Source organism: Pleurodeles waltl, chromosome 6 (genome assembly GCF_031143425.1).
Source record: "Pleurodeles waltl isolate 20211129_DDA chromosome 6, aPleWal1.hap1.20221129, whole genome shotgun sequence".
Lineage (NCBI taxonomy): Eukaryota > Metazoa > Chordata > Amphibia > Caudata > Salamandridae > Pleurodeles > Pleurodeles waltl.
The window spans coordinates 1,678,081,426-1,678,103,206 of record NC_090445.1 but is presented as its reverse complement, the minus strand read 5'-3'; the positions used below and the strand labels follow the sequence as shown (position 1 = coordinate 1,678,103,206).

General features: G+C 47.3%; 1 protein-coding gene across 1 annotated transcript in view; it reads left to right on the top strand.

The window, feature by feature from the left end:
* Window positions 1–4,581, top strand: part of SLC2A6 (solute carrier family 2 member 6) — a 198,331-nt gene extending 193,750 nt beyond the window's left edge. Inside the window, exon 10 of the mRNA XM_069241707.1 lies at window positions 3,635–4,581. Within this exon, the coding sequence (XP_069097808.1) occupies window positions 3,635–3,790 (156 nt within the window). The 3' untranslated portion in view covers window positions 3,791–4,581. The remainder of the gene's footprint in view (window positions 1–3,634) is intronic.
* The last annotated feature ends 17,200 nt before the right edge of the window (window positions 4,582–21,781 follow it).

Genomic DNA, 21,781 nt, shown 5'->3' with positions numbered 1-21,781 from the left:
ATAGACACAGAATGGGTAAAAACCTTTGCTACATCTGGCCCATTGTTCCTACTTCAGAGAACGGGTGCTCTGGACCCAGTCATACACCCATCCATCCTTTCATTGATGCATCTTTTCGTCCATCCATCAATTCATTCACCCTTCCTTTCGCTCATCTGTCCATCCTCCATTTAGCTGCATTCATCCATCCAAACTTTCACTTCATCCATCCATTTACCCTTTCACTCATCCACCCATCCTTTCACTCATCCATCCATCCATTCTCTCATCATCCATCTAATCATCCTTTCACTCAGCCCTCCAGTCACACTTTAGCTCATCCACCCATCCTTTCACTCGCTCATCCATCCATCCATCTATTCTCTCATCATCCATCTAATCATCCTTTCACTCAGCCATCCATTCACACGTTAACTCATCCACCCATCCTTTCACTCACTCATCCACCCATCCATTCTCTCATCCATCTATGCATCCTTTCACTCATCCATCCATTAACACCTTCACTCATCCATCTGCATGCTCATTCATTTATTCATCCATCAATCCATCATCCATCCATCCTTTCACTCATCCATTCATCCTTTCACTCATCCATCCATTCTTTCAATCATTCATCCATCCATTCATCCACCCTTTCACTCGTCCATCTACTCTTGTGTATTCATAGGTATTGCTTTCAGTACTTGTATATTGGACTCAGTTGTTGAGATATACAAATAAAAATTGCACGATTGCTGTTACGTTTCACTGCGACTGAACTTCTTTTTCTTTTTGTGTCACGCCTTCATGGCGGCCATAGTGCTTTGAATCGGCTCGCCTATGTCAACTGTTTTACTTTTCATTTTCAAATTTATGTGGCAAGAAAAGTCCAGTTAGGAATTTACAAAGCTTATTGCTCTAACTTGAGCAAACGCGAGACCCAGTGCATTGCAAATCCTTGTTATTATTGTTTTGAGTCATGCTGTTATTAAGACAATTGACATCTCACCCATTAACACTGTTATTTTAAGTAGGACTTACTGTTCACCAATTCAACACTGTTGAATTGGCAGGAATATCTCCATTTGAAATGTTATATGTGTGGATTTGTATGATATTATTATCTCGACTGTCTTCTAACAACCTATAATATATGGTTTAATACATATTGCATAATTCTTTCTTTCCAGATTTTCTGTTATAGGTCTACTTCTAAGATTTAATGCACAGTTGGATGCCTTATAAATAATCTCATATATTGCATTTATTCATATATGTATAATGTTTTTTTGTTTTTTTTGTGTTTAGAAATCTGAGAAGTTAATATTTCATAATATTATTTATATATGGCCATAATTTGATGTATTGTTTCTCTATTTAACACAGTTTGTATATTGACATGTACTTCTCTATAAACATATATATACAAAAAAATCCTGTATGTAATAAATGTAATGTTTGGCGATAAACCCTCTGCTCACAAACCTGTAGCTAGAAAATAATATCCAGCAGGAAGATTTGTTAATTTTATTCAACACCCAATTACACATGAATGTCAGCCACTCTGGGGACGATTAACATAGCTATTTGCACATGTAAGTTTAGCTTCCATGCACAGGTATGCAAATAAGTGTTTAAACTATTTCCCAATTCACAAGTTTGCTTTGGCAACGCTTGTAAAATAATTTATTCAAATAAAGACTTCCCAGGACTTGGGAATGACCCAGTTACTAAGCAGTAATCTTCTTTAAAGATAAAACAGTGAAAGTCTGTAAAAGCCCCTTAATAAACAATTGTGACTTATCAGAAATTTCCCTCTAGACCATTTCCACCATGAAAAAGGTAATATATGTGCTCCTGCCAGGGGGGGTTCGGGGGGGGGGGGGTAGGTGCGAATCGGACTGAAACATTAGAACATTTGTGTCATAGTAGATGTTGGGTTTGCGCAGGTTGAAATACCTCCTGGTGTCAGCAAATGAGAATTCACCAAAGTTTCCAAAGAATAAGCCTTGAGGCCTGTGGCAGTTGTAGATTCCTAGTCCAACATTTGAAAACTTTGGGGAATTCCATTAAGCCAGAAAGCTCCAAACACAGATTTCCAACTTTGGCTGGCATTCAGGCATGAGACAAGGAAGCCCTTTGTGAAAGCGATCAGGTGCATAGACTGTGTACCATGTAAATCTGTCTGTGCAGAGGGTAATTTATACCACTTACCTAAAGTCAGTTACTGATTCCATATAGCATTCAGAGCATGCAGAATTATCATGGAAGGAAAGAATATAGCCTCCGCCAGACTACAAGTTGCCCAGTGTTTCCGCACATGGGTTTACCAGGTAGAAGAACACCAGGCCTGGCCTCCCCATGACCCACTGTAACCCTAGGGGCATAGCACACATTGCAAGACCCTGCCCTGCCCCTGATGCACTCCACTGCAGCCCATGTCCCATACACTCAGATTTACCACCTCCTCAGAGCAGGTGGTAAATCTGAGGGAAACGTCCCTATAATCAGGGATAGACAGCGGAAATAGACCCGCTAATTTGGGGTCAGCTTGGTTATTCCCCATTCTGGAGGTAATATTTTAACGAAGAGATACCACATCTAGCTCCAGTAATAAATCCATCTGGTTCGTAATGAGGTCCTAAGTGTAAGTATTTTTGCAGTTTATGGAAATGTAAACTTTGGTTTAAAAAACCATGGCGTTTGATTGAAAAAAAAACATGAACTGTAGCTTTTGCTAAAAACTGCATGACATCCACTGGTAGTTAAATAAAGCCTTCTGGTAACAATAGTGCCTTGAGCCTCCGGCTTCATGCATTCATGCGATCATGGCACTGGAATTATAAGGCAATGCAAGATAAAATTATGTGGCAGGGTTGAAACAGCAAATTATGTAGCATGGAAAGTCGTGTTGTGCAGCATACGATGTGATTAAATGTATACTTCACTTTCTTTGATGTTATTGCACAGTTTTAATGTTTTGATACACATTTATAGGAAAGGGATAAGAACTACGAAAATACACAAGATTCTTAAGAAAGAAAACTGACCATTCCCTAGGCACTATTCAGCAATTTTTGGTCTATTTTGCATCGAAACAAAGGCGTATCTTGAATTAAAATGGTCTTTTCTAACTTCGAGGATGAAATACCAGGGGTGAAAACATATTCCCTGATACTAGCACGACCTGGGTCAGGTACCCACATTTTTATTGCCTAAACAAAGCAATTAACAGGTGAAAGATAAACAGTTAACCTTTTCTAAGTTTGGGAGCTGAGTTTTGTATGACATATGGAGCATGTTTAGTGAGTTGGTGTCTTTTTGCCCGAAAACATTGTTTTTTTATGAAATCTGCAAAATCTGCTGTGAGTTAACAATCTAATGGCAGTATCGACATGATGTGAGTTTGATTTTATTAGTCATAAAAACACAAAGTTCAGTTCAACAAACACAGTATTTACACTTTTAAGGATATAGTGCAGGTAGAAACATGGGATGGCTTTGGTAAATAATTTAAACTTTATAGAAAATAATAAAATGATAAAAGTGCATTCACTTTTGTGCCACATTTGTCTCATGCGATGTTGCAACTTATGAATGTTCTTCCTGCCTTGAGACATTTGCTCATCGCTTCCTGCGCTTTGTGTTTCAGGAGGCGTTTGGTCTTGAGGTGCCTTTCTTTTTCTTTGCCGTCGTCTGCACAGTGAACCTCATTTTCACGGGATGTTGTGTCCCCGAGACCAAAGGCCGCACCCTGGAGCAGATCGAGTCTTACTTCAGGACCGGAAGAAGGTCCTTCATCAATTGACCACCGCCACCCTCCCCGGAGGTGGGCTCGCTCGCTGCCTCGCAGGCCAGGTTTGGGGGTGACTGGTGGCAGATGCATCTGAGTCCTGAGGTGCAGGGAGAGAGTCTCCCCATAACAGGTGGGATGGAAGGACCAAAGCCACCTTGGTTCAAATCTGTGACATTTGTAGCTGTTCGTGAATTTGGTCCTTATGTTCATGGTGGGTAATCTTAAACTCTTGCGCTAAGTCACAATAGAACAACTGGATGCACACATCTGCTCAAGATCTGAACCCCAAGAAGATGTCTGAGGCTGGCTAGTTTGTGCGTTCACATAATAATGCACCCTGGAAGCACGGACAAACAACACCTGCTTACACCACAAACCCTACGTGTGGAGCAAATGGACCTTCAGTGGCGATGGACTCAGCAAATACTCTGCCACGTGATGACAAAGGTTCAATGAGTGCGACCCCGAAACGCTACACAAGATGTTGATGTTGCCATTGAGTGTTACAGTTGCAAAGACAGTGGCAAGTATCATCAAATTGCAATGCCTCAGAACAAATGCACCAAAAACTTAGAGAATGCTGACATGGGTAGCTAGGTTTGTCTACTTCATACACAAAATGGATGAGGGGCTGCAAACCAAGCAAACCCCACACTGAATCCAATCAGGCAGGTTGCAGTTTGCATGACAGGGGCTTTGCCCACATGCCTCCAATTGGCATGGACTGCAAATCAGCATAAATGAACTCTATTGTTGGTACTCAACTGTATATCATTGTGTTGCAACTGTGTGTTGTATAACTTTTCATGCAGTAAAACGAACTTCCTTGCTAAAATTGTGGTACTGGTTTTAATTTTCTGGTACAACCAGCAATATCTCAACCTGAAGAAGAAGGATGAGTATTTTGAAAGTAATCCACTGTGCTATATGGGGAGTGTATGTGGTGATCCAATGAAAGGTGATGCAGCTTAAACAGAGAAAAAAGTTTCGACATTACCCGCTGTGTCGGAGCACAATTGCCCAACATAGATGCACTTTAACATCTAGGCTGCCTGTAGCTTCTCAACTGTTTCTACAGCGGGGGCTCCTCTGCTAGGGCGGAGGATCGTCGCCCCACTGCTTTATGCAGTGGACAAAAGGGAAAAATAAAAGGATAATAATGTAACATTATTATCATTTTATTTTTCGTCTGGGAGTACGGTTAGGGTGGGGTGGGGCTGGAGGAGGAGGGCTGGAGGCAGAGTGGTGAGTGCACATAAGTGCGCATGACGCTTTGGCCGGCCAAACAGTCATGCGCGCTTTGCATTTCTCCACCCTTCTGTATGGAACAGCAGGGAGGAGAAAGTGCACAGGGCTCTACTCCCCAAATGAGCGCCGAAGCAGGGCACTCAGACCAATCACGATGCTGCTGTCATGCTGTTGACAGCAGCGTCATGATTGGAGGGGAGCCTGGAGGCCTTGTGCTTCCGGGAATCCGAGGAGGACAGAGAGACTGAACCGTTTCTCCCAACACAGAGGTAAGTTTTTTTTGTTTTGTTTTTATTAATACCCTACCCCCACCCTGGCACCCACCTTTACAAGCGGCCACCACTGTGTTTGAAAGGCAGAAGAAGAGAGCTGGATGAAAGTCCAAACTACATTGTGCTTCACAAGGAGATGAAGACATCAACGGGCAGATGTACCAATATCTCATGCAAAGCAGGAACCCTTATGTGCTGTGCTGCATTAAGTGAGAGAGAGAGAGCAGGACAGCGCCATATCTTTTTTTTAAATGGCACAGCTGCTGTACTCCTAGGTGATGGTGCACAATGTAGATGCCTTGCAAAGGTGTCTGTGTGAGTTCAGCATAGGTTTTGTACTGGAAGGGCACCCTTAGACTACTAAATACTATGCTGAGATTTTCTTTAATAATTTCACCCTTTGTATATTTGCTGCACAGTAAAGCAAACGTAAAGTTAGAAAAGTTTGCAGGAAAGAAACCCTTTTTCCTTATTTATGCATACGCGATGTAGTTTTTTAGTGATACACTCTATCTACAAATGTTAGTAGATAGTGCTCTGTGGGTGGTTCGATGGGAACACCCATGTACATCCCATGGCACGCTGTCTTGACACAAAGTAGCACAAAGTACCACATAGCGCTACTTTGCCTTACTTTTAGACCATTTTCAAATACAAAACATGTTTTGGTCTGGAAAGTAAATCCCAAACCGACACGATGAGCAGGTTTGCGGCACTTTGATGAGTTTACACCTACGCAAAGTGTTGATAAATCTGGCCCAATGTGTGCCATTGCTGGGTTCGCCAGGAGCCTGCAGCCTATGCCCTTATTTATATAAAAATAATCAACAGACTGAACTTGTCTGACAACTGCCTCAATAGCAGACCACGCCACCCAACAGTCCACGTTTTGGTGTTTGTTGTGATTTGAGCTTTAGAGGTGACTGTAGGAAACACCACATGCTAAGCCCCCACCAACATCACCTTGGCCTTAAGAAGCTTCATGCAGCGACTATAAACAACAGCACGTGATGCTTGCAAGAGTCACCAAGAGGATGGCGTCCGTGAAGTTTTGTGGCCACTATGAGGAAAGACCAGGGTATTTCATATCCCGATGGTGGCATACCTGTGTGACCGAGGTACTTACATGTACACGCTGCAGAAACAGCTTATAGCACCAGCCCCCATGCCCTCCCACCCACCCGAGCAGTGGGGTTGTTTGCATTAACTAGTAACGTGGAAGTGACTTGTTTATACACAAACGCATCATATTAAACTTTGAGCGAACAGGGCGTTCCGGGGATTATTCGCATCAGTGTGTCTGTTAGGCGTGGTTCCCACTAAAATGCACGTGAAGCGTTATGAACACACGTGTTTGCATCCTGGCGTGAACTTCGAAATGAAAGAAACAGTAAATATAAAAAATGCTAATGAGTGGACTTTTCACGAATAGCACATTTTCCTTGTGTTTGTCGGCCCTAAATCAGCATGAATATGGGCATTTTAGGAGCACTCTCGCTGCCAAAATCACTTCAAAAACGTGTTGTTTTCTTAATGATTTCTTTGTTTGCCCTTCTGTTGTCACGCCGCCTTCTATTTACTATAATAAGCTCTCTCTATGTCTCCGTCTATATATTTCTCTCACTCTCACTCTTTCTCTCTCTATCTCACTCTCTCCCCCTCTCTATTTCTCCCTCCTCCTCTCTCTCTCTGTTTCCCCCTCGCTCTCACTCTTTCGGTCTCTCACTTTCTCTCACTCTTTCTCTCCCCCCCCCCCTCACTCACTCTCTCACACTCTCTTTCGCTCGCTTCCTCTCACACACACTCTCTCTCGCTCTCATGATCTCGGGGGGATCGGTCCCTCCTGCTCCTAGACCACAATAACGAGACGCATAGTGACAAACTGCACAGCAGCAACAAAGGTTGTGTAGCGCCAAAAGGAGGTCAGTTGTCCCTGTAGTGAAATGCTTATTTCAGTCAATGAGTTTGTGAGAAATATGTGAATTTACAGACTTACAATTAGTGTGTCTTCACCAATAGGGGTCAAAGGCTACTATAGATTGACACTCTTCTGCCAATAGTCTCACGCTTGCGTCATGCAGATGTAATGTTATTAACTTGCAGAAGGAAGACACGTGTTTGTCACTGAAACCAAACGCGCCAGAGGAAGCTCTTCTCGCAGCAGAAGTGCAGTTATCCATGGTCGGTTATTCATGGTGGGACTGGGAACAAAATAGGCCCAGGGAGTACCAAAATATGGGGCATATTTACACTTGTTTTGAGCCGAAATTGCGTAATTTTTTACACAAATGTTGTGCAAAAATAACCCCATATTTATACTTTGGCACTAGACCCGTCTAGCGCCAAAGTTATGGAGTTAAAGTCATTTTTTGGACGTGGAAATGTACCTTGCATCAATGAGATGCAAGGTAGGTGTTCCCATGCAAAAAATTACTCTATGGCCTTATTTATTCTCCTGTGCTAAGATCACGCGGGAGGAGGGGTCAAACAATGGTGCAAAGCTTGCTCTGCACCATTATTTAATGCCTGGGTCAGGGCAGGTTTTAGGGGACCTGTGGGCCTATTTCCATGGTGGAACACCATGGAATAAGCTCACAGGTGCCCTCTCCAGGCTCCAGGGACACCCCCACCCACACTAAAGGGACAGCAGAGGATGGGGGACCCCATCCCATGTAAGTAAAGGTAGGTAGAGGTAAGTATTTCCTTTTATCTTTTAAAGTGCCATTGGGGGCCATGAAATGGGCCCCCCTACTGGGCACTGGGTGCAATGGCCATGCCCAGGGGACACTGGTCCCCTGTGCTGGCCATTGGGGTGGTGGGCATGGCTCCTGTCTTTTCTAAGACAGGAGTTCTATGTGGTATGGATGGTTTTGCGTCAGAAAATGACGCTAGGCTGGTTAGAGTCATTTTTTTTTTTACTCTAACCTGCCTAATGTCATTTTTTGGTGCAAAACCCCCTTCACCCATACCACCACCCCCACTCAACTAACGTAATTGTTTTTAATGCTAGCCCACCCTCTGCACCGACTTGCACCATTCCATAAATATGGTGCCCGGCTGGTGCTCAGGAATGGTGCAAATCAGTGCAAAACATTTTGATGCAAAACTGCGTTAGTGCATTTTTGCACCAAAATGTATAAATATGTCCCTTTGTGTCCACATTTGCGATGCGTAACATTTTGCTCACGTTGCCTGGTTAGTATGCGGGAAAGCTTCAGACAGGTTAATGATGTGTCCAGAGAGGATGTACAGCAGGACTGGGGTGTGTAGTAGAGGAAGGAGCATGTGCAGAACCCTCATACCACTGCAGGGGTAGCTTCCTGCACATAAACAATCCAAAGAGGAAATAACGAGGAGAAAAATAACTTTTCTCCTTGTACCGGGTTCACGCAATCTCAGTTTTACAAAATTTATAAATCAGGAATTGTGTAAAGTCCATGGGAACTCCCATGCTGTACCCTTGGAATAGTTCACAGCTTAAAATGTAAGAGAAAGCTGTGGCTTGCGCTGCATTGCACAGCATTTCTTTACAAAGCCATGCAAGGTCGCGCAGTTAGCCCCTAGCGTGTCTTTGCAAATGATGCAAGGACAACACAAAAGCTTAGTAAATCTGGGAGAGTTCATTGTACGCCAAGAAAATGACAGTCCATCCTCTCTATTAAGAGTCCTACTGGTGCTGCCAAAGAGAAAATAAACCATGATGCCAAAACCCTGTGAGAAAACTGCGAGGTGGTCAGGCTCATTATTTTTTTATTTTGCAAAAACTAACTCCCACTTTAGAGGTTTGTTTTTGCACAACAAAAAGTTTGCTCAGCAGTCACTTGAAACATGGTGGCTGCTCAACCAACTTTCAGTGGAGTAGTGGCAGCTCCTATGAAGGCATAAAGAAGTTATTACCTCCACTCTACTGGCAGATGGTGGGTCACACACTGAACTCTAAGAACCATATTTATTAACAGATTTTCTTGTTGCAAACCCTGTAATTCGATAAATTGCAAGGTATTAACAATAAAATGTGATTTTCGAATGTTCTAAACTCATTTAGCGATTCAGTAACATGTTACCGAATCGCTAAATGACTTTAGTAAATCCTAAGAAATCGCCATTTGGCAGGAGAATTTCCAGGACGTCCCTCTCAAATAGTGATTCCTTATGGTATGGTGTTAATGTTTTGCAACTGAAATACGGTCACAAAACATTATTTATTTTACTACCACCTCAAAGGAAGTGGTAACCCGTTCCCTTTGTGAATGGTTCAAAACACATTTTTAGGAGCATGCACTGCCTACACTTAAAAAGTAGTTTTACTAACTTTTCTCAGTTAAGGAATACCAGTTGCATTTTAACAAAAAAAACTGCTTTGTTTTAAAGCAATCACAGGCATGGTGTTTGTGATGGCTGCGATTCACAGTGGCTCACAATTTGAAACCCACTGCAAGATTTAAGAGAAAATGATGGTGCACGTCGCTGTGTCAAATTTGGCAGTGTCACGCATCTTCATTTTCAAAATGCAGGAAGTGACGCATTTACTAGAATATGGTGCACCCGGTGCTTCCTTCTGTGCTGGCTCTAAATATGCTGCAGTGCGCCAACGCAGCAACCCTTGTACCATAGTGCAAGGATGGATGCATTGAGGCGGGGATTGTTTTTGTGCAGGAAGGAGCACCTTGCTGCACAAAAACAATCTTAAATGGCGATTTGCTCTTTCTATGTGTGCTGCAGAATGCAGCACACATAGAAAGAGCAAAAAACGAGGAGAAATTAAAACATTCCTCCTCGTTGCGCCATGCTAACGCCACCCCTGACGTGGCAATAGATTTTGGTGCTGCCTCATGTTTACGAAAACTCGTAAATACAGGTCAGCATCAAAATGGCAATGGGTGGTGTTGTGGCATGCCTACAGCAATACCCATTGCACACCTCTTCCACACAAAGTGCTGTGTGTGAAGAGGCTGTATTTACAAGGTGGCGTTAAGCCAAATACGGTGCAGTGCATAGCACCACCTGAGAGTCACTAAAAGTGGTGCTAGGGGCTCTTAAATATACCCTTTAATTCCTTAATATTCATGAGGTAGTTCCAATTGCAACTGTAATGAATTGGGTGTTTGGTTGAGGGGGTGAATCTTCACACAAGCAACAGCCAGGATCCTCGCCAGGGTGAACAACAAAAAGGCGGTCATTACAACATTGGCGGTAAAGCCGCTTACCACCGCGCAGAAGACCGCCAACACACCGCCGCGGAATTCCGCCACAGCTATTATGACCCACAGCATGGAATCCGCCAATATTCAGACACCCACACAAGTCCGCCACACCAAAGGTCAGTGATAAAATGGCGAAAACAAAACCTCCACAATCATGCTAACAGAAATACACCCACACTATCACGACCCACGAATCCACGCGGCGGTCATTCAATCACGGTATTCCATTGGCGGTACATACCGCCACACTCAAAATACACACCAACTTACAAAACACTGCTACATTGGACGATTCGAAATACACACACCTGATACACATACACACACCACTCCCACACACATATAGAATATAAAACACACACCTACATCACCCGCAAACCCCTACGACCACAATTGAGAAAGAAGCAGAGAGAGAAACACCACCATCAACAATACTAGCATCCACAGACACACAACACCATCACCCACATAACTTCCACGCACCTCACACAATACACCACTACATATCAGCACACTTATCACCACACACACCACCCCACACACCACCCACACCACCCCATGGCACGGCAAAGACACCCCAGGTTCTCAGAGGAGGAGCTCAGGTTCATGGTGGAGGAAATCGTCCGGGTAGAGCCGCAGCTATTCGGATCACAGGTGCAGCACACCTCCATTGCAAGGAAGATGGAGCTATGGCGGAGAAAAGTGGACAGGGTCAATGCAGTGGGACAGCACCCAAGAAATCGGGATGACATCAGGAAGAGGTGGAACGACCTACGGGGGAAGGTGCGTTCCGTGGCCTCAAGACACCACCTTGCGGTTCAGCGGACTGGCGGCGGACCCCCACCTCCTCCCCCACAACTAACAACATGGGAGGAGCAAGTCTTAGCGATTCTGCATCCTGAGAGCCTCGCAGGAGTAGGTGGAGGAATGGACTCTGGTAAGTCAAATCTTAACTATTACATCCCCCACCCTACCTGCATGCCATCACATACCCCCACCCTCACCCTCACCCCCATCAATCTAACTCCTCACAAATGTCCCAACATCACAAACCACACATCCTAACACCAAGCCCTGCATGCAACAACAAAGCGTGGACACCCATCACTAAAGCATGTCCACTGCACATACCCATACACCCCCCTAAACCATCATCACACAAGGTCCCACACAGGAATGCATAACTGGGGTACACAGTCACCCACCCATTGCACGCCATGGCACACACAGATGTAATAAACATCCTTTTATACCCCTGCAGGACCCCTACCCAATGTCACCAGACAGGAGGGTCCACACATGTCCACACCACCAACAGAAGAGGCCCACAGTGATGACAGCACCTCTGTCCAACAGGATCTAGATGACAAGCACGGCCCATCGGGGATCTCTGGACAGTCGGTTCCCATCACACAGTCACAGGCCACTACAGAGCTTCCCCCCTCTGGAAACACCAGCACAGCACCCACCCAGCGTGCCCATACCTCCGTCCCCAGGACACGTCAATCAGCAGTGTGTCCACCACTACAGGGAACCCAGGATAACCCACCACCCCAACAACAACAGGGACCTGGGGGCAGTGGCAAGGGGCACACGGTCCAGGGGACGGATGCCCAGGAACACAGGGGGACTGGGAGAGCTGCTGTGTGACAGGGGGAGGACAGGCCAAGGGAACCCACTCTCCACGAGGCCCTCTCCAACATCATGGGAGCCTACCACCACTCCCAGGAGACAATGGCAACGGTACTGGCCAAGTTTCAGGAGACCCAGCGCCTGCAGGAGGAACAGTATTTGGGCTTCAGGGAGGAACTCAGAGCTATCAATTCCACCCTGGGCACCATTGTAGGGGTGCTGAAGGAAGTACTCAACACCAGGAGGGACACTGTGGCACTACAAGGGGTCCCTGACACTTGCCTGGACGATGAACTGCCCACCACCTCCGCCGGCGCTAGTGGACAGGAGGCACCGCCACAGGACCACCACACCAGCACCCCACCCCCTGCAGAGGGAGAACCACCTCGCAAACGGTCCCTGAGATCCAGGACAAAGACAGAGAATGATGCCAAGACCCCCGCCAAGAAATGAGACCACCCTGAATGTCATCCTTCTGTCCCCCTTTTTCACCCTGTCCATCCTTAAACTGCCCCAGCCCCACTTCCTATGCCCATTTGGGCAATGCACCTGTGAGACTAATAGACTGGACTCTGCCATGGACATTCCTCCACCATCACCCCTCACCATTTTGCTACCCCCTCCAATATGGAGCGCCCCCCTGAAAAAATATATTTGGCGTGCCATCGCCAAGGACATTCGCCGCTGGAGCAAGAAGACGGCGGAGGCTCAGCTGGGGATGGCCTCCCAACGTGGGAGGGGTGCCCTTCGCACCATGACCCCCTTGATGTTCAGGATCCTGGCGGTGGCGTACCTGGAGTTGGATGGGCGCTTGAGGGCATCACAGCAGCCACAAGGGAGTGAGTACACTCTCATCCTGCTGATTTTGCGCGCAGTGGAGGTGTCTGGGTGGGGGAGGTGGGCTGTGGGTTTCCCTAGGCCAGGGCGAGTTTCGTAGGCAAGGTCCCTCCATAAGGCAGGCCATGTGGCACCCCACCCCACCGCTGTAGAGTGCCAAGTACACCTAGTCATGCCCCTGTGTCATCCATGTGTGCAGATGTCGTCCATAGCCTAGTAGGCCATTTCCCAGGGATTACACAGTGGAGCCCAAGAGCGCGGCGTAATGCAGGGGGCCTCTGTGTCTGTCGTGTCCGCCAACGGTAGCGGTAATGCATGCACTCAACATGTCTTTCTTCTGTCGTCCCCCCCCTTTTTGTGGTCTCCCTGTTCTTGTGTGCATTAGCATCATCAGGCGGAGGAGCAGTAGCACCAGAGCACAAGGGGGCTGCATCCCACATGGCCATGGAGGGCCACACTATGGACTCGGACTTCACCAGTGGGAAGGAGGGCGAGGGGAGCTCCACGGCGGGGACAGGAGCTGAGACCAGCGACATGGACTCGTCCTCTGATGCAAGCTCCCTTGTGGTGGCGGCAACATCTGTGCCCCCCATCTACAGGTACAGCTGCCACCCCTCCTTCCAGCACCACCCTCCCAGCAGCCCCTCAGCCTTTGTCCCGTGTCGGCTCACCCGGGAGGTGGGCATCACCTTCGCCCCAGGCACCTCAGCCCCTGCCCCAGTCACCCCTGCTGCCCTCAGTGAGGAGGCCATTGACCTCCTCAGGTCCCTCACTTTTGGACAGTCTGCCATTTTGAATGCCATCCAGGGTGTTGAAAGGCAGTTGCAACAAACAAATGCATTCGTGGAGGGCATTCATTTTGGTCAGGCGGCCCTTCAGCGAGCTTTTCCGACTCTGGCCTCAGCACTGTTGGCAGCCATTGTCCCTGTCTCTAGCCTCCCTCCTCCCACTTCCTCCACCCAGACCCAAACACTGTACCGAAGCCTATCACAAGCACACCTACAGACCAGCATGCACACACGTCAACACACAAGGGAAGCTCAGGCAAACATAAGCACCACACATCCCACAGGCCCTCACGCAACCAACACACACATGCAGACACACCAACATCCACTGCCTCCACTGTGTCCCCCCTCCTCCTCGTCTCCCTCCTCCCTCCCAGTCTCGTCTACATTCACACCTGCATGCACTACATCTACAGCCACTACTGCCATCACTAGCACACCCACCACCACACCCCGCTCACGTGCAGTCACCTCCCCCACTACCATTCACACTTCCCATGTGTCCTCTCCCAGTGTGTCTGTGACGCCACCTCCCAAGATACACAAACGCAGGCACACACCCACCCAACAGCCATCCACCTCACGACAGCCTCCAGCCCATGCACCTTCAGCCAAAGTCAGCAAACGAACACCTCCTACAACCACAACCTCTTCCTCCACTCCCAAACCCCCTCCAGCTACCCATCCCAGTGTCTCCAAAAAACTTTGCCTGTCCAACCTCGACCTCTTTCCCACACCTCCCCCACCCCGTCCGTCTACTAGGTCCCGAACTAGCACCTCAGCCACAACTTCTCCGGGACCAGTGGTGCCTGTAGTCACTGGAATCTGGAGGGCACCGGCCACCAGGGCAGCCAGTGTGGTACGGAGCCACAGCACGGACAGTCCCCCACCTGTGAAGCATCAAAAGTTGGCCAGTGCCCGGCGGGAGAGGGGGAAGACTCCAGCTACCAAAGCCGCTCCCAGGGGTCCCTGTGGGAGTGTGGAGTCAGCTGCGACACCTTCAAAGGTGGGGAAGGGCCACAAGAAACCAGGAAAGTCTGGGAAGAGCAGCACGGCGGAGGAGACCGCCATCATCCCTGCTGGCCAGGAGGCCACAGCCATCATCCCCGCTGCCCAGGAGGCCACCGCCGTCATCCCCGCTGCCCAGGAGGCCACCACCATCATCCCCACTGGGACAGAGAGGACCACCAGCACAAGCCCCGCTGGGCTAGAGAGGACCGCCAGCACAAGCCCCGCTGGGACAGAGAGGACCGCCAGCACAAGCCTCGCTGGGACAGAGAGGACCGCCAGCACAAGCCCCGCTGGGGCAGAGAGGACCGCCAGCAGCTGAGTCACTGCAAAGGAGTCTGCCGCCTCAAGCACCGCTGAACAGGGAACGGCCGCTTCAAGCACCGCTGAACAGGGCACCGCCGCCTCAAGCACTGCTGAACAGGGCACCGCCGGTCCAAGCATCACTGAACAGGGTACCGCCGCCTCAAGCACTGCTGAACAGGGCACCGCTGCCTCAAGCACCGCTGAACAGAGCACCGCCACTCCAAGCACCGCTGAACAGGGCACTGCCGCCTCAAGCACCGCTGAACAGGGCACCGCCGCCTCAAGCATCGCCGAACAGGACACCGCCGCCTCAAGCACCGCTGAACAGGGCACCGCCACCTCAAGCACGGCTGGCCCATGAGTGCCAAGGGCACTGACGCTACTGAGCAGGATGAAGCACTCTGGGCACAGAGCCCCCTCCAGAACCAGTGGAGACTGTCATCCACTACCTCTGTCCTTAGCAGGATGAAGCACTCTGGGCACCAGGCCCCCTCCAGAACCAGTGGAGAGATACATCCACTACCTCTGTCCTTGGCAGGATGAAGCACTCTGGGCACCAGGCCCCCTCCAGAACCAGTGGAGAGATACATCCACTACCTCTGTCCTTAGCAGGATGAAGCACTCTGGGCACCAGGCCCCCTCCAGAACCAGTGGAGAGATACATCCACTACCTCTGTCCTTAGCAGGATGAAGCACTCTGGGCACCATGCCCCCTCCAGAACCAGTGGAGAGATACATCCACTACCTCTGTACTTAGCAGGATGAAGCACTCTGGGCACAAGGCCCCCTCCAGAACCAGTGGAGAGATACATCCACTACCTCTGTCCTTAGCAGGATGAAGCACTCTGGGCACAGAGCCCCCTCCAGAACCAGTGGAGACTGTCATCCACTTGAGAGACTGTGGTTTTGCACTCCCCAGGATGGAACAGTGGGCAAACCACCCACTGTAGAGACTTGAGAGACTGTGGCTTTACACTCCCCAGGATGGAACAATGGGCAACCCACCCACTGGAGGGACTTGAGAGACTGTGGCTTTGCACTCCCCAGGATGGAACAGTGGGCAAACCACCCACTGGAGAGACTTGAGAGACTGTAGCTTTGCACTCCCCAGGATGGAACAGTGGGCAAACCACACACTGGAGAGACTTGAGAGACTGTGGCTTTGCACTCCCCAGGATGGAACAGTGGGCAAACGACCCACAGTATAGACTTGAGAGACTGTGGTTTTGCACTCCCCCGGACTGAACAGTGGGCAACCGACCCACTGTAGAGACTTGAGAGACTGTGGCTTTGCACTCCCCAGGATGGAACAGTGGGCATGTGGCCCTCTCGTGGATTTGGCGTTGTGCACTCAACCGGCTGAGGTGCCCCCCCCTTTCCCTCTCCCTGAGGTGCCTGTTTTCTTGCTCTCTGATGACCCTGCAGTGTTCTCTCCTTCATGGTCGGGGATCTTGTTTGGGCCTCGCCCATACCGTGTGGTCCCAGTGTTCCATGGACTTCATTGGAGCACTACCTGGACTACTAAGCTTGGTGTATATTTTGTTTATGGTGTATACATATATTTTTGCGTACTTGATTTTAATATATTACAATGGTTACACTCATTTTCTTTTGTCTTTGCATTCTTCTGGGGGGGTTGGGGGTGTAACTATCATGTATCACTATGTATTAGTGTATGTGTTGTAGTGGGTGAGGGTGGGGGTGTTGCATGTGTGTGTCCCTGCTTTTTCCCTCCTCCCTCCCCTGTGTCGTAGGAGCAGTACTCACCGTGGTCTTCGCCACCGGCGTTCGTGCTCCTGGTAGAGGAGCATGAAGCCTATCGCAGGGAGAATTTGGAGTTCCGGCTCCATGGTGTCCTGGTTCCTCGTGGGGTGTGTAGAGGTGAGCGCTTTCCTTTCGAAATCCTGTTTCTGCCGTGTTTTTATCCGCAGTGAATCCGCCCCGGAAAAGGTGGCGGATTGGTAGGTTGTGATACTGTGGGCGTTACTTTGTCTTCCGCCTGTCTGTTGGCGGTGACCGCCAAGCTGTTTGTCTGTACCGCCGTGGCGGTCGGAGTGTTAAAGTGGCTGTCTTTGTAGGCGGTCTTACTGCCGCTTTAACACCAACTGCCAGGGTTATAATGACCACCAAAGTCTCTAAATTAACCTGTGTTTAACCACCTGGTAGCTTAGCATAAAAGCAGTCAGGCTTAATTTAGAGGTAATGTGTAAAGTATTTATGCAGCACTCGGGCAGTCATAAAGTGAAATCACAACACAAGAAAAATCCCATACCAATTTAGAACAAGCATTGGTAAATGCATTAGGTTTTGCCTATGTAATTAATATTAGCTTGTTTTCCCTAAGTTTTAGCTTGGTGAGTGGTTGTGCAATATTAGTTAAAGAAACTCCGTAAGAGTGTTCTGACTTTTTTTTACTGAAAAAGGCAATATATTGTGCAGTAATTGGTGTTACTATAAAGGGGGTGGGTAAAACAAAGAGCAGGGAGGAGGACATGGCAGGTTAAAAGACATTCATTTTTCAGCCAGTGGGCATTGGGTAGAACAGGTGGTGAGCTTGCTTGTGGGATTTCACCATAGTCATTGCCTCCCACATTTCTCACTTAACACAAAGGTTTGCAATGGCAGTACTAAACAAAAGTATTATTAACCAAAATTCGGAAAACCATGTGTTCATTTCAACAATCTTTCATTTATGCTGGAATGCCTCTTTGATTACTATATGTATATGTCGAGGTCTGCATGCTTACACTCTCACTGCATCATATTTGTACAAGGACTGTAAATAAGAAAAACACATGAAAGAAATGTACTCATTTTATAAAAATGGAAAAAAATAGAATCTCTGGCACTTGGACATAAAATTGTATTGGAATACCAAACTCTCCTTGTGTATTTTTGTTGTTAAAATAAGAACATTGTTCTTTCTTACATTTTCAATTTGTGCAATGCCCTGAATGAGTAAGGGAGCATTAAAAGCACTTGCATTATAAATCAGTTATTCCTCTGTATCACAAACGAACGCCACAATGTGCACTACGTCAGATGCTTGGAATTTATTTTTATTTTTTGTCCTCATATTTCTCATAGTACTTCCAGTATGACCAGACCGAATATATGCTCAAATCCCTTTTGAACCAAGTAAACGACCAGCCGTATCCGGAAGACACATAGCGGAGGGGTGGTAGTAACTATATACTACCCGTACTTTAAAAAGAAAATAATCATTGGAAAATATACTCAAGAATTAGTATTAGTATTAGTGTTTGGAGAAAACCAATTCACCCAGGATTGCCATAACTCTTTAACATCATTGGATCCAGTTCTACAAAGATCTAGTTGACAGATTGTCATTACAGCATCCACCCATTCCCACCAAGTTGGGGGCGGGGGGGTAGGAGAAATCCAATGTCTACAAACCTCCCATCTTGCCAAGAGTATTAAATAAAATAACGAATTACTCTGAGCGCTTGAAAGGTTTATCGATTCTAAAGTGCCACCGAATAAAACTAAAGCTGGGGAGGCCACCAGTGGGACCTGTATCACAGAAGATAAAGGGGGTATGACCGCCAGGGCCAATGACCGCGAAGCACCGCCAACAGGCTGGCGGTGCTTCCGGGGGCATTCTGACCGCGGCGGTAAAGCTGCGGTCAGAAAAGGGAAGCCGGCGGTTTCCCGCGGGCTTCCCGCTGCCCCAGGGAATCCTCCACGGCGGCTCTGCAAGCAGCGCCGCCATGGGGATTCCGACCCCCTTCCCGCCATCCTGTTTCTGGCGGTTTTCACCGCCAGAAACAGGATGGCGGTAACGGGTGTCGTGGGGCCCCTGGGGGCCCCTGCAGTGCCCATGCCACTGGCATGGGCACTGCAGGGGCCCCCTAACAAGGCCCCATTGAGATTTTCAGTGTCTGCTTGGCAGACACTGAAAATCGCGACGGGTGCAACTGCACCCGTCGCACACCAGCAACTCCGCCGGCTCCTTTCGGAGCCGGCATCCTCGTTGCTGGTGCTTTCCCGCTGGGCGGGCGGGCGGCCTTTTGGCGGTCGCCCGCCAGCCCAGCGGGAAAGTTAGAATGACCACCGCAGTCTTTTGACCGCGGTACGGTCTTCTGGCGGTTCCCGCCAGGCCGGCGGCTTCCGCCGCCGGCGGGGGTCAGAATGACCCCCAAAACGTCTCAAGCACATCCCTCCAGAAATTCGAAATCCGAGAACATAACATCAACATATGAATATCATCTGCCCCCATTAACCCACACTTTTTACAGGCTGCATAGGCATTTTTGTTAAACCTATTTAACTTCTTTGGAGTATAATATGCTCTGTGCAAAACAAATAGATGATTCTTTCTAAGAGCAGCATCCTTGACCACTCTATAGATACGTTGCCAAGAGCCTACCCATAATGTATTGATCTCCTCCTTACTAGCCAACTCCTCCCATAAGGAGCCTGGGAAATTCTGCTCCTCATCTGAAATATCTAAACACTCCAAGAATATTCTATAATAGGCAGCGGCTTCCTTCTTACACGGTTGATTCTTATGTAACAACTCCACTAACTCATTGGTCTCCTTTTCCACTGTCCTTAAAGATCTTACCCATGCCTGTAATTGATAGTATTTAAATCTAGACATCAAACAATGGCTAGTGACAAATGATCCCCAAGGCTTCAATCCCCCCTCCTATAGTACTTGTCCCCATTCCCTAATGCCTGCCTCCTTCAAAGGGTGAGCCAAGGCATCTTGCAAGCACTCTGGGGTTCCAGGGGAGTCCCAAACGGGAGCGAGAGTACTGTAATACGATAAATTAGTGACTTTCCTGATTCTTGCCCACAAAGAGGCCGCCGCCTTTAGTGATTTCAGTCGTACTTTTTGGTAAAACCTTGGGTGACCGAATTTATACAAGAAGTTACGCTCCCCTTCCCCACTGAGCATAGCCTTCTTTTGTGGGGAGATCTCCTCTGCTACTAATAAATCTTTAACATTCTTCAACTGAAATGCCCATACATATAACTGGATATCCGGGAGGGTAATCCATCCCTTAAAATAACTTCTACGTAGCTTCTTCCTAGCAATCCTGATTCCCTTAAGGGCCCAAATAAAACTATCTTTGATTGTATGACCTGTATTCATTTTTCCGCAAATTCCAAGGGGATCATATTGAAGAGAAAAGTGAGATTCTGGAGAATAAATTTTTTAACTAAATTCGCCCTCCCGTATAGGGTTAAAGGAAGATGTACCCAACTTAATAACAGTTTATTTATCTGATGCATCAAATGTTTCAGGTTTACCAACAATGTTTTCTCCAAGTTTTGTGGAATCTTAACTCCAAGGTATCTTATCTCTTCCTTTATTAACTTATGGTATTCATATTCCATGTCATGATTTCCGTCTTTGACATATTGACTTGATACCCTGATATCAGGCCAAAATTTTGTGTTATCCCTTCCAATCTATCTAACGCCGCAGGGAGGTCTGTAGTATAAATGATAATGTAATCTGCATACAAAGATAACTTTTTTACCCACCCAATATAGATAAAGGGTTTTATTAGAACATCCTTTTTGATCATACAAGCAAGCGGCTCTATATACACATCAAAGAGCAGAGGGGAGAGAGGACAACCCTGTCTAGTCCCTCGAGTGATAAAAAACGGAGAAGTTAAACTCCCATTTATCAAAACTCTTGCTGATATATTGGTGTAAATACTTTTGATTGCCCCCAAAAACCTTGGCCCGAAATTCAGCTGTGTTAGAATATAAATTAAATAGTCCCAATTCACTCGGTTGGACGCCTCAGTAGTATCAAGGGTAATAACCGCCAAAGGGATGCCCGATGCTGATGCCATGTCAATTGCCCCAATTAATTCGTGGGATAATTGATACATATGCCTATTCTTTAAAACCCCCTTTTAATCTTCATGAATCAGAGGCACGATGCCCTGCCCTAATCTGCTAGCAAGTATGCTTGTGAATAATTTATAGTCATTATTCAATAGGGAAATTGGCCGATATGATTCACAAAGCAAAGCATCTTTCCCAAGTTTTAATATTACAGTTATTATTGCTTCATTCCAAGACCCTGGTAGTTGAGACTCCCCCCTCCAAATTGCATTAAAAAGCTCTTTGAGTAGAGGGGATAAAATACTACCTAATTTTACATAAAACTCTGCAGGTAAGCCATCTGGGCCTGCTGCCTTCCCTTTTTTCGCTTTGGCAATAGCCTGTACTATTTCCACCTCTGACAATTCCTCCTCCAAAAGAGACACCCCTTCCTCATCAAGTCTCCCTGACATTAATTCTTCTACCTTTGGAATCTCGTCTTCCACCACTTCTGGTAAATCTTCTTTATATAAAGCTTCAAAAAAACTCTGAAATGCCCTTTGAATTGCTAAGGAGTCTGTTACAACTGCCCCTGTACCAGGGTCCCTTATCTCTGAGATTTGGTTTCTAATGAGATCAGACTTCGTTTTCCACGCCAATAACTTCCCCGCACATTCCCCATACTCAAAATTTGCGAATTTGCTTGCCTCCCATTTTTCTCTTGCTAGCGTCTCTAAAAATGCTGAGAATGCTGCTCGCTTGGTCACCAATTCTAGCATGGTCGATCATCCGCTCTCCCACCCGAATGAGCCTCAACCAGTTTTTTGTCTAAGCTCTTCAATTCATTCTCAATATCCTGAATGCCTGACCTGTACTCCCTATTTGTCCGGGTGGAGA